At 41.7% G+C, this 12,972-nt stretch overlaps 1 protein-coding gene across 2 annotated transcripts in view; it reads left to right on the top strand.

Annotated features, from left to right (window-relative positions):
- ints2 (integrator complex subunit 2) overlaps nucleotides 1-10,254 on the top strand; it is a 65,972-nt gene extending 55,718 nt beyond the window's left edge. For both annotated transcript variants that reach the window (XM_015960145.3, XM_015960143.3), the window contains exons 19-25: nucleotides 1,949-2,074; nucleotides 3,156-3,357; nucleotides 3,477-3,758; nucleotides 4,667-4,774; nucleotides 4,884-4,989; nucleotides 6,254-6,430; nucleotides 9,864-10,254. In XM_015960145.3, the coding sequence (XP_015815631.3) occupies nucleotides 1,949-2,074; nucleotides 3,156-3,357; nucleotides 3,477-3,758; nucleotides 4,667-4,774; nucleotides 4,884-4,989; nucleotides 6,254-6,430; nucleotides 9,864-10,042 (1,180 nt within the window). In that variant the 3' untranslated portion in view covers nucleotides 10,043-10,254. The remainder of the gene's footprint in view (nucleotides 1-1,948; nucleotides 2,075-3,155; nucleotides 3,358-3,476; nucleotides 3,759-4,666; nucleotides 4,775-4,883; nucleotides 4,990-6,253; nucleotides 6,431-9,863) is intronic.
- The last annotated feature ends 2,718 nt before the right edge of the window (nucleotides 10,255-12,972 follow it).

Here is a 12,972-nt window from a genome sequence, read left to right as displayed (position 1 = left end):
CCGACCCTGTATTTTAGACTATCTAATAGGATTTTGGGGTCAAATGTATCAAAAGCTGCTGAGAGATCTAATAGCAGCAGCAAAACATAGGGCCCTGAATCAGATGCAACCAAAATGTCATTCTGCACACCGATCAGAGTGGACTCGGTGCTGTTGTGTAGTCTGAACGTAGATTGAAACATATGGGTCTTAATCTGTGAATGATCAACTTGTTCCAGGACCTTAACAGGAATGGAACTTTCAAAAGTTCACAAGTTTTCAAAATCTGAACGATCCAAACCAGTAGAGATGCCTGAAAACACTTATTCATGTCCGAATCGCGATTCCTACTAATAAAGATGCACAATTTATTCATAAAACTCAAAAATCGATCCTGTTGGAAAGACTTTATGTAAGCTGCCATATTTCTGAGTATCCCTGAACACCTCTTTGCTGGAGCCAGTGCTAGCATTAGTTGCTTGCTCTGTGTGCTCCTGTGCATTTTTGTTGAAATACGATAGACTTACCTTTCTCATTATTCATTATAATTATTCATTATATGTAATATATTGAGTAAGTTTAATAATGTGTTAGTCTTGTGTAAAGTGATAAATGTTACTGGTTTATGCGAATACATACATGCTTCTGCGTGTTATAAAACTTGTTTATTAGTATACAGTGTTTCACATATAGTGTGTGTGTGTGTGTGTGTGTGTGTGTGTGTGTGTGTGTGTGTGTGTGTGTGTGTGTGTGTGTGTGTGTGTGTGTGTGTGAATTCAAATGTGTAAGGAGTATGTACAATACAAATAAACTAGAACTTCATATAAGAAGTAGTCACCTTAAAAAAATACATGAAATGGATTAAGGTGGGGAATATTAACCCAAGGGAAGCATTACCTTAAATTCCTCTGCACCTTTGTGAACTACAATGAACTTCACTGTCTTTTCATTGTTTTATTATTTTTGATTTACAAAATCAGATAAAGTACACCAAAGAAAATTCCACAAACCAAAAACTGAATTACACATTCTGCTATTAGTGTAAAATAATCTAGTTCAGCTCTGAAGAGCCTAGATTAACCTTGTAGTTTCTGGGCTGGACCAGTTCTAATGTGATGCAAATGCAGAAAATGTGCTGAAATAGGCCTTAATTGGGCTTTCACAAATCTGATGAAGGTCTTCTAAATCGCACACTGGTTTTTAGGATACTGCTATCTATGTAGAATATTTGACTCCAGGTTTTAGTTGTTTTGAAATGAGAGTGAATTAAAAAGGGTTGGGGGTAAAAAAATTTGTTGAAATTCCCTTCATCAATTTTTCCACCTCAGTAGATAAAAGTTGAACTACAGTGGTTGTAAACTCATATTACTACTTAAATAGGGTTCATTTAATAATGTTAGGACACCCTTGTGTTGAAAAACAATGTGGAATAGAAGTAAAATCAATAAATTACGAAAGTTTAGTTGTAATTGTATTGTGTTTCGTGGCCGTTATAAATCTAATTTAAATAGAAATCAAAAACATGGTTGGAAGCTGGAAATAGCGCCCTCTTCAGTTCTGGAAAGAAATTGCACCATTTCCATATATGATATAGTTTGGCCATATCCCATGCCCTGCCCCGTGCTAGAAGTTGCAGCCAAGTGTACTTGAATTTATGAGCCATTCATATGGACGTGTACTAAATCCTGTCCATCATCCCTCAAGTCGACCCTGATGTCTTTTGATGGTTTTGACCTACCCAGGTTTTATTGAAGGTCACTAAGCTCAGAATGTTAATCAAAAAGTGATCTTGAGATGGATTATTGCAACTCATTGTTCTCTCCTAACCTAAAGTACTGTTGATCCAGAACCCAGGAACCAACCGATCCAGCTCCCCTCCTCTGCTTTCATGTTCCTGTTACCTCAAGATACTTTGAATTAACTTTGTTTACCCATATTTCAGTGTGTAAAGCATGAGGACTTGTTTCAGATTGTGGGTGATGACTGTAAACGCCCTCCAACCATCAGCCACTCTGCAGCAACAGCAGACCTGCACCCAGAACGACCTGATGATTGATCCTCTGATTGTGCTGCGCTGTGACCAGAGGGTGTACAGGTAACCAGACTGGCTACAAGCTCAAACAAAGCTAAATACACATATCAGGAAATATGGTCATATCTTATATCATACATTACCAGATGGCTTCATCAGAATGTGATTTCCAGGTTTTACTCGAGCGGTTTGTAGCAGAGTTTGAAGCAGCTGGGATGAGAGTCAGCTCCTCTAAATCTGAGACCATGGTCTTGAGTCGGAAAAGGGTAGAATGCCTTCTCCGTGTCAGGGATGAGGTCCTGCCCCAAGTGGAGGAGTTTAAGTATCTCAAGGTCTTGTTCACGAGTGAGGGAAAGATGGACTGCAAGATCCACAGGCATATTGGCGCTGCGTCTTCAGTAATGCAGACATTGTACTGATCTGTCGTGGTGGAGAGAGCGGAGCCAGAAGGCAAAGCTCTCAATTTACCGTTCGATCTACGTTCCTGCCCTCACCTCTGGTCAAGAGCTTTGGGTAGTGACCGAAAGAATGAGATACAAGCGGCCGAAATTATTTATTTTCCGCATGTTGGCTGGCCTCTCCCTTAGAGATAGGGTGAGAAGCTCGGTTGAGCCTGTACAATTGTTCCACTGAAAAATCTGGTTTGATTCCCCATAGGATGGTAATTTAGCATGAGCTGTGAGCTTTGGACGAAGCTCTGGCGGAACTGGCTAAAACAGGAAGTGAGTTCACTTTTAATGAAATGGTTGTTTGTAAACTTTGACCAACCTGATCTGAGAAGTGTGTATAGGCGTTTACCAAGACACTCAGGCACTGCCCTTTCTGTGATGCTTAGAAAGCTCATTTCATTTAGTATATGGAGCAAATCTGTTACACATTCATTTATTAATACACTGATATCATTATGTGAATGCAACTGATAATTAAATGATCATCAAGACTCATTTAGTGTATTTAAGATCTGAAATAAATCAGGAACCCCAGAGGAAGAAGCAGGAATAATTCAGAACATACCAGGGTATTTTTGTATTGTTTTAAGTTTATGATGTATAAAAATAAAATAATATAGAGCATGAAGGGATAAACAAAATGACTTGCTATTTAGATGACTAAATAAGAACAAATAAACTCATCTTGTTCTTAGGTGTCCTCCCCTGATGGACATCGTCCTTCACATGCTTAATGGGTACCTGCTGGCCTCCAAAGCCTATCTGCAGAGTCACCTGAAGGAGACGGCCGACTTTGAGCGACAGAGCCAGACTGTCTCTAGTGTGACGGGATCGGGTCAGCTGGACACACCTGAGGTCACCAGGGAGGAGCTAAAGAACGCCCTTCTAGCTGCTCAGGTGTGACGGTACACACCTGATCTCATCCATTGTCCACAATAATCTCCTTAGACCAGGAAAGAACAAGTAATGATACTGATTTTACCCACTTCTAAGCACCTATCCCTCCTAACCTGCAGGACAGTGCAGCCGTCCAGATTCTCCTAGAGTTGTGCTTGCCCACCTCTGATGAGCAGCAGTCCGGAGGTTCATCAGAAAGCCTTTGGAGAAGCAATTGGGGCTCGATGCTGAAGACACCCAAACCAACAAGTCTGAGTCCATCGGCCTGTATGGGTGTAGAGGATGCAGAGCCACAAGGAGGCCTGCTCAGTGACTTGAGGGAGGTGCAGTGTCTCATTTGTTGTCTCCTGCATCAGATGTTCATCGCTGACCCCAACATCGCTAAATTGATTCACTTTCAGGTAAATGAACTTTCTAAAGACCTGCATGTCACCACTGCCTAAAAATCCACTTGTAAAGGTGAAAGGTCAGCATGCTCCATGGCTGCTGCTTCTGCTGATACCAAACAGTAATGTGGAGGAGTGGCTGACACCTGAAGGGTCAGCCAGCACTAAACCGGTCAAATCAGCGCATCAGTTCAGTTGCAAACACAACACAGGGTCATGTGATGTGTCTGCTGCCGCCGCTCCCCTCTGAGTCCCTCCCTCTGTCGCTTTAAAGATACTTTTGTGGCATGGCCTTCTCCCATCGTTGATGTTTTCTAGTTTTATTGCTGTTCTTGTTGTGTTTCACAGTGTTTTTATCCTTGCACTGTTTTTAAATGTGCTTCATAAATAAATGGTATCGGCACACTCCTTGATCACTCGTCCTAGTCGGCAGCTTTTCCTCTCTTCTTGTTCCTGGAGGGGTGACAGTTGTGAGTTATTATTGTGTTTATGTATTTCAGAGACATTGTAACACATTTGTCCGTCATTCTCCACCACTTAAAGCACTTACCACCTCTAAACCCACGTTTGTCATCATTTCCATCCATAAGCATATCATTGTACTGCTTCAGTCATGGATGTGTACATGTTTATGTTTTTTGCTAGACTGTCTTCAGTTTTATGCTCGTCTGTCACTGGATATCTTTGACACTTGTGGTATTTTTTGATGGGGTAATGTTGGTGCTGTTGACAAAGTAAAAGGAAGCGGCGTTCTGACCACAAGTCTGTCACTTTGGAGGCACAGTTAAAAATTAGGAATGTCTCCATCCCCCTGATCATGCTCACAGAGCCCTTGCATTGACACATCATGGTGTTGCGTGTCTCCATTCCCACGCGGAAGGAGACATATAAATCAGGCTTAACTCTGCTCCTCCCACCCCCAGGGCTACCCTCAGGCTCTGCTGCCTCTCACCGTAGCAGGAATCCCCTCCATTCACATCTGTTTGGACTTCATCCCTGAACTTCTAGCCCAGCCCCAGCTGGAGAAGCAGGTGAGGCCTCCTCTAAACTGAACCAGAACCTCATACCAGTTCTCTCAGCTGAATGATGCATATGGTAACATAATTAATAATGGTGCTCTTTGCTTGTGTGGTCCCACAGATCTTTGCCATACAGCTGCTGTCACACCTGTGTACCCAGTACGCCTTACCCAAATCTCTGAGTGTGGCCCGATTGGCCATTAGTGTCATGGGAACTCTGCTAACAGGTCAGCTGATGTCTTTTCCCGAGACATTATGACGGCTTCCTTTTATATTCTGATTCCCAGTTCTTAGACCATTAGATAAAGTCCAGAACAGCAGCTGTTAGTCTACACACATACATACTTCCTTTCTTGTTTCGATTCCGGTGCCTATCGATTTCCAGTGGCAGGATCCAAAAACATCACATTTTTAAAGAGCCAGCTAGCCACAGGTCTTACGTGAGGAAATAATCCTCAGTGTGAATTTTAATTCTATGAAATAGCATCACCTTCATTTAGAATAGATACACAACCAGTGTGTTTTTTTCTGACCACAATCAAATTATGGGAGAGGCCTCCACGATGAGAGGCCAAATGTATTCCGCAAAACCAGAAAAGTCCAGCAGCTTTCAGTTAAAACCATCCGGATGAGAACCTACACCTACATGCTGCAGCAACCATTCAGTCAGACTGGAGAAGCTTAAATGTAGCTGCTGTCAGCAACAATCTAACAGATTTAAAACAATAAAACTCTACAGACTAAATAGTTATATAGCAGTGCTGCTCTCAGGGTCTCTGCAGAGTCGGAGCTGGTGTGATCAGCTCTGAAAGGCGTCGATCAGATTCTCTTCATGCGGAATTGAAAAAAGAACTTTGAATGATTCCTGTAAAAACTGACAGTTAAGGTTGGTTTATGCTTGGTCCGCGAGGTCATCATCTCAACAACAGCATCATTTTAACAACCACGCCCCTCCACCGCGCCTTCGCACGGCCCAAATTTTTTCCGCACCGCGCACCTAAGAAAATTTCTAACCACGCAGACGGTCGGACGTGGAAAAACATGGCGGACAGGCAAGAATTAGTATGGCAGAGGTTCGTAAATACAGACATTTGTATGATTCAGCTCTCAGAGATCACCGTGATCAACATGTTGTTAATAATTCTTGGAGAGAAATAGCTCGCACTGTCGGAAAAGACGAGGACGCTGTTAAAAAATGCTGGAATGCCATGTTGTAAACAGTATTTTCTACTTCTACTATGGTGTAGTGTTGGATGCATGCCGTAGAGCTCCATGCTGCCCCCTACAGTTTGGGAGAATATTGGCTCACCGCAGAGACAAGCCGCACGAACCATAAACGCTGCAAATTGTGAAGTGCGTTCCATCTACGAGCCGCATCACCAAGCGGAAAGTGAATGCGTCAAGCATAAACCAAGCTTTATGCCCCACCTGACTAGCCCATCCACCACTGAGCGCGTGCAAACATCCTGATGTGTGTGTTCTGCTTCCTAGTGCTGAGCCGGGCCAAGCGTTACTCCTTCTTCATGCCAACCCTGCCATGCTTGGTGGCGTTCTGCCAGGCCTTCCCTCCTCTCTACGACGACGTAGCAGCTCTGTTGGTGCAGGTGGGCCAGGTTTGTGCTTCTGATGTGGCCACCAAAGCCAGGGACGTTGATCCTTTTATTGCCCGTGAGTACAACTATTAAAGTTATTACTGTTACATTCCAGCTTCCTGCACAGCCCTTATCTACTGATAGTTCCTACCAACACTTCTGAAATGTGATCCTAACCAGAACCCGAATGGCTCTTTGGAGAGTGCATGTAAACTAGTCAGCATTAAAGTGACAATAGAATAGCATTCATTTCTAATAAACATTTTTGAACCTTCATTAAGCCTATGAAACTTTGTTGGTGCTCAGACTGGACCCCCCACTCTCTGCCACTCACTCAGCCAGGACGTGAATATTAAATTATGTATGTGGATTATTTCTTTGATCTGATGGCACCATCTAGTGGCTGACACGTGTCACACCAAGACGTTTCATTTCTGTTTACAGCAGACAGCAACACATCTTGTTCATGAATGTGCTCCTCTAGCCAACAAAACAGAGCTAAAGCACATTGTTTTACAATTCTTACTCTCATGTTATGTTGTGTATTCATATTTTAAAGACCTACTTGGGCATTTTAACACATAACCCATGGCTAAGTTATTACCACGTGCTTTTCAGCTAAAATTGTTACTGTTATATATCCTCATTCAAATTAAATTAAAGTTTATTTATAAAGCGCCAAATCAGGACCAGAGTCGTCTCAAGGACCATCACATAGTAAACATTACAATACAGGTCAGGTCATTAAGCCAATCAGTAAATGTTTCCTATATAAGGAACCCAGCAGGTTGCATCAAGTCACTGACTAGTGTCAGAGTCTTTACAGCAATCCTCATACTAAGCAAGCATTTAGCGACAGTGGAGAGGAAAACTCCTTTTTAACAGGAAGAAACCTCCAGAGGATCCTGGCTCAGTATAAGCAGCCGTCCACCACGACTCACTGGGGATGGAGAAGAGACAGACACACACACACACACACACACACACACACACACACACACACACACACACACACACACACACACACACACACACACACACACACACACACACACACACACACACACACACACTCGTGCAGTTTGTCGCAGTGATATTTTTGTTCTGTTGTAGTTTTGTGTGCCCCCCTTTCTTCTCTCTTTTTCTGCAGGTCCAGAAGCAGATTATTTTACATCCTTTATTGTTTATCTTTGTGATCATTTTTTTACAACCTCTTCCTTATCCCCCCCCCCCCAACCCCACCCCCCTTTCTCTTTCATTTATGTCTCTGTGTCCCAGTGTTTGCGAAAACTTTTGAACCATTGTCGGTACCAGATCGACTCGGGGTTCTGCATCTGCAAATTACGTCACAGTAGATGATTGAACGTTGATCTCCTTGACAAAGTTATCAGGAACTACTGATTTTGTTTAATAAATGATAAATGACCCGCACTTGTATAGCGCCTCTCAGAGTAAGGACTCCAAAGCGCTTTACACTACAGTGTATCATTCATCCAGTCACACACACATTCACACACTGATGGTGATGAGCTACGATGTAGCCACAGCTGCCCTGGGGCGCACTCTTTATTTGCCACTTTATTCCCCATGTGGCTTTTATTTGACCTTTATTCTTATTCAGTTGTTCACCATAGTAAATTAGTTTTTGTTTCCTAATTATTGTTGTTAATTATTGTTTATATTTATCTTCAGCTTCTTTTGTTTGCAGTTTTAAGAAACATGTATACATTTTATTTTTCTTTGCTCAAGCGTTTTTTTATCCCCTTAGTCATCCATGGCTGTTTTTCCTTTTACCATTACTTTTTATTACCTGGTGCTGGTGCACACCTTGTGGTGCAATAAACAGACATGAAAAAATATGTTAAGTAAGGGCATGTCCCCTACGGAGGAAAATTTTGGACATTTTATATTTAAAAGCATCAGTCTGGCATTATAAAACACTCCTTGTTCCCTCCTCTCCATGATTGATGTCAAGTTGTTGTTTGCCTCAAGGGCAACATGCCGATTATCACTTGTAAGTCGCTTTGGACAAAAGCGTCTGCTAAATACATAAACATAATATATTTGATTGATTCTTTATCCTTTCCTGTCTTCAATCCATTTTGAATGCCAACTACAGCAAAATCTTCTGATGCATCCATGCTGCTCAGTTCCAGAACTGCGTCATGTCACCAGTTACTAAAATCAGTGGCAAAGATGCTGTTGAACGTGTGAGCGTGCAGAACTTGCAAAACTACATGACTCAATTTAAGGAACAAAATAGAATCCAGCTGCTTTTATTTATTTGTTGTGGATGTTTATAGGAACTTGGGCTTCACAATATATCGCAAATATATCGTTATTGCGATATTAGCATGCGCAATATGTATATCGCAAAGAACAGATAAATATCGCAATGAATGGTCAGCTCAGATGTTTGCTACACATAATGCATTCTTTCAATCAAAGGGAAGCATGATGCTTTTCTCAATAAAGCAAATAGAGCTCTAACCATTTGGCCAGTTGGGTGGGTTCTCAGAGGTTGGATGTCCGCCCCCGAGGCGGACGGCACTTAATTTTGATGGTTAGCAAACACCTGCGTTAGCTTTGTTCTGCGCTTTCTGCTGATTCTGCTTTTCCTGGGATCCACTGCTTGACTTTTCTTGTTCATTTTCTTTTTCCCTTTCCTCACATCTTTTGCTTTTCTCATTTTTATGAATTTTTTTTTTGTTGTCATTAAGCACACTTAATTTGACGTGGTTCTGATGTTGCACAATGGAGATAAATCTCAGAAACCAAAAAAAATTGGTTAACGGTCTGTATTTGATATAGCGCCTTCTAGGACCCTGTAACCCCACAAGGTGCTTTAAAACAAAATGAGTCATTCACCCATTCACACACATTTACACCCTGGTGGTGATAAACTACATTGTAGCCACAAAAGCCCAAGGGCACACTGACTGAGGCAAGTCTGCTGTACACAGGTCCCTCCAAACACCACAAGCAGGCAAAGTGGGTTATGTGTCTTGCCCATGGACACAACAACAGTGACATACTGAGCAGGGCTCGAACCTGCAACCTTCCAATTATGGGGCGAGCACTTAACTCCTGTGCCACCGTCGCCCCTCAAAAACTTCTCCAAGCTTGTGTTATTTGTGGAGATAAAACAAGTCAGGTGGTAGAGTCGAGTCGTTGTTATCCAGTCCCAAGCAAGATGTCCACATATGAAAAAATAAGACTCCAAATCCCGTCTGTTGCCACTTTCTGCGGCAACAGATTGGCCGGTGGCTTTTTTGCCCCAAGTATGGCTTGCAAGGTATTTATTCCTATCAGAGACTACTGCAAATGTATAGACTAGTTTTACACACCTTTAATGCTTTTTTTTTCTATTATTGTGGTTACTTACATTAAGACAATTTTCCATGTATATGGATAATAAAATTGTATCTAATCTGATGCACTTATAGAGTTATGTATATTTATATATTTGTCCTGATAACTAATTGCCATGTATTTCTCTGTCCTCTTAGGGTTACAGAATCTACAAGAAAAACCTGAGGAGGGTCCAGTTCCTGGAGCCTCATCTAAGCTGGTTCTACCTCAAAAAACAAAAGAGGACCTGGGCGGAGCAGACCCTGATGTCCAGCTCTGCTACTGCATTGAAGCCACCTTTGTAGACATCATCAGCTCTACGCTCCATGGACTTTAGATTAAGTACACGTGGGTTGGGTCTTGGGGCTACATGAATACATGTCTTAGAGTTTAAGATCCATTCAAATTGTGTAAAAAGGTTCTTGCTTCAGCAGACGTTCTAAACTTTCTCTACTGAGTCTAAAAAAAGACCTTCTGCCTACTTCAGTCATCATTTTGTATTTTTGCAAATCCTAAAGTTATTTTGTGTGTGTGTGTGTGTGTGTGTGTTTTCACCTAAAGGTCATTTTTTTCATCCCAGCAGTGACAGTTTTCTAAGATGTGATGTAACATTTTTATTCTCAAACTGTGAAATAGAAAAATGAATTGAAACATGTTTTTTCTTGTAATAAAACAATACCATACCATACCATACCATTTTATTTATAAAGCGCATTCAACATGGCATTACAACCAGACAAGGCGCTGTACATTAAAAGATTACAGTTAAATTAACACGTTCAGAATGACATTTAAAGCATAGTTTATAAGAAAAAATGAAAACAAGAAAATACTCGAACTAACAGTCGTAAAACACTAAAAACGCAAAGGAATGTGAAACAACAGATAAAAACATATGAAAGAACCACAGTAATACAGATGTTAATTATTGTGCATTCTATTGTAGAAAGAATGCAGATGTCGAAAGTGGTCCATGATTATGTATTATATGCAAGGTTGAAGTAGTGAGTTTTCATGCGAGATTTAAAAATGCTAATTGTTGGTGCTTGCCTCACTAGTAGTGGTAATGCATTCCACAGCTTGGGAGCACAGACAGAGAAAGCCCTTTCTCCACGGCTTTTCAGACGTGCGTTTGGAAGAGCTAGGAGGAGCTTATCCTCAGACCTGAGAGCACGAGGCGGATTGTAGTAATGGACGAGTTGACACAGATATGGAGGAGCTTGACTGTTCAGGGATTTATAAGTGAGCAGCATGATTTTGAAATTGATCCTGAGATGAACGGGCAACCAGTGGAGAGATTTTAGAATTGGTGTAATGTGCTGTCTTCTGTCAACTCCAGTCAGGAACCTAGCTGCTGAATTCTGGACTAGCTGAAGTCTAGATTGAGCTGCTTTACTGATGCCGTATAAGCAGGAGTTGGAGTAATCCAGCCGTGAAGTGATGAAAGTGTGGACTACTGATTTGAGAAGACGGACACTCAGGATGTGCTTAAGTTTAGAGATACGCCTGAGGTGGTAAAAACATGATTTAACTGTGTTATTGACCTGAGCATCCATCTTCAGAGCCTGGTCTATTTTAACTCCAAGGTTGGAAATTACAGTGGAGACATTAGGTGAGAGATAGTTGAGGTCAGGTTGAAGAGTAGCCGGGATGCTGTGAGGATTAAAAACGATTACTTCTGTTTTGGAGTCATTCAGATGGAGGAAGTTATCAGCAAGCCAAAGCTTAACATTATCGATACAATCAGACAGAACTTGCATTGATTGAGTTGGCTTGAATGAAAAGTAGATCTGACAGTCATCAGCGTAAAGATGGTATGAGACAGCGTGCCTTCTGAAAATGGCTCCTAAGGGCAGTATATAGAGGTTAAATAGTAACGGGCCGAGTATTGAACCTTGTGGGACACCCCAACGGAGTGGTTGTGACTCGGATGAACAGCCATCCAACATGACTCTAGCGGACCTGTTATAAAAGTATGACCTGAACCAATCTAGGGCTGAACCAGAAATGCCAGCCCAAGTCTGAAGTCTGGTGATCAAGATGTTATGATCGATCGTGTCAAATGCTGCTGATAGATCCAAAAGTAGCAGAACCACATGGAAACCTGAATCTAAAGCGAGAAAAATGTCATTAAACACCCGAACATGAGCAGTTTCAGTGCTGTGCTGTTTTCTGAAACCAGACTGAAAAATGTCCATTACCTGATTGTCATTTAGATGTGTCAGCATCTGTTCATACACTATTTTCTCAAGGACCTTAGATAAAAACGGTAATTTGGAAATTGGTCGGAGATTAGAGTAATCAGTGGGGTCGAGACCAGGTTTTTTCAAGATTGGCTGAAGAACGGCATGTTTAAAGGCAGAAGGAACTTCAGCCAATGTCAAGCTACTATTTAAGATGTCTAGCACATTATGGCTAATGAAAGGAAAAACCTCTTTCAGGAGACGTGGTGGGATAACATCTTCTGGGGAGCCAGACGGTTTCATGGCAGCAACAGTTTTTTCTAGATAGGGCAGAGAGATGGGCTGAAAGCTTTGAAGTTGCACATGAGGGGGAATGACTGAATCAGGAACATGGTTGGTTTGGTGAATCTGAGCTGTGATTACACTAATCTTATTTAAGAAAAACTGCAGGATTTGGTTACACAAGTCAGCAGACGCAGAGGAAAATAGTTTTGTAACTGGTGAAAGCACTGCATTCATAGTTTTATATAACACACCTTGATTATTAGAATTAGCCGTTACAATGCTTGCAAAAAATCGATTTCTTGCGCCTCTGACTGCTCTTTGGTACTGAGACCACGCCTCTCTCATGGATTCAAAGGATACAGTAAGCCTGTCTTTTATCCATTTACGTTCCAGTCTTCTGGCATGTTGTCTCATGGAACGAGTTTGCTCGTTCAGCCATGGGTCAGGTCGGGATGTATTTCGCCTTGATTTTAATGGAGCGACAATATCCAAAGCAGCCAGACAGGATGAATCAAGCGCATGAAGTAATCCCTCAACAACAGTAAATTCATCAGTAGATTGAAATGGAGCTGAATTCAAAGCAAGAATAGCAGCAAAATGTGCAGCAGTATTGGGTCTGATTGTTCGAGAGAAGCTGGGACGGAAACACTCAACACGAGAGGCAGAGTCTAAGTTCATATTAAACACAACTGGTGAGTGATCAGAAAAAGTTGCAGGTAGAATGCCAAGATCACTAATTTGCAGCCCATGACAAAAAATCAGGTCTAGTGTGTGTGTATGACCATGAGTGGGTCCATTA

Source organism: Nothobranchius furzeri, chromosome 10 (genome assembly GCF_043380555.1).
Source record: "Nothobranchius furzeri strain GRZ-AD chromosome 10, NfurGRZ-RIMD1, whole genome shotgun sequence".
Classification (NCBI taxonomy): Eukaryota; Metazoa; Chordata; class Actinopteri; order Cyprinodontiformes; family Nothobranchiidae; genus Nothobranchius; species Nothobranchius furzeri.
This window is presented reverse-complemented; position numbering and strand designations above follow the sequence as displayed.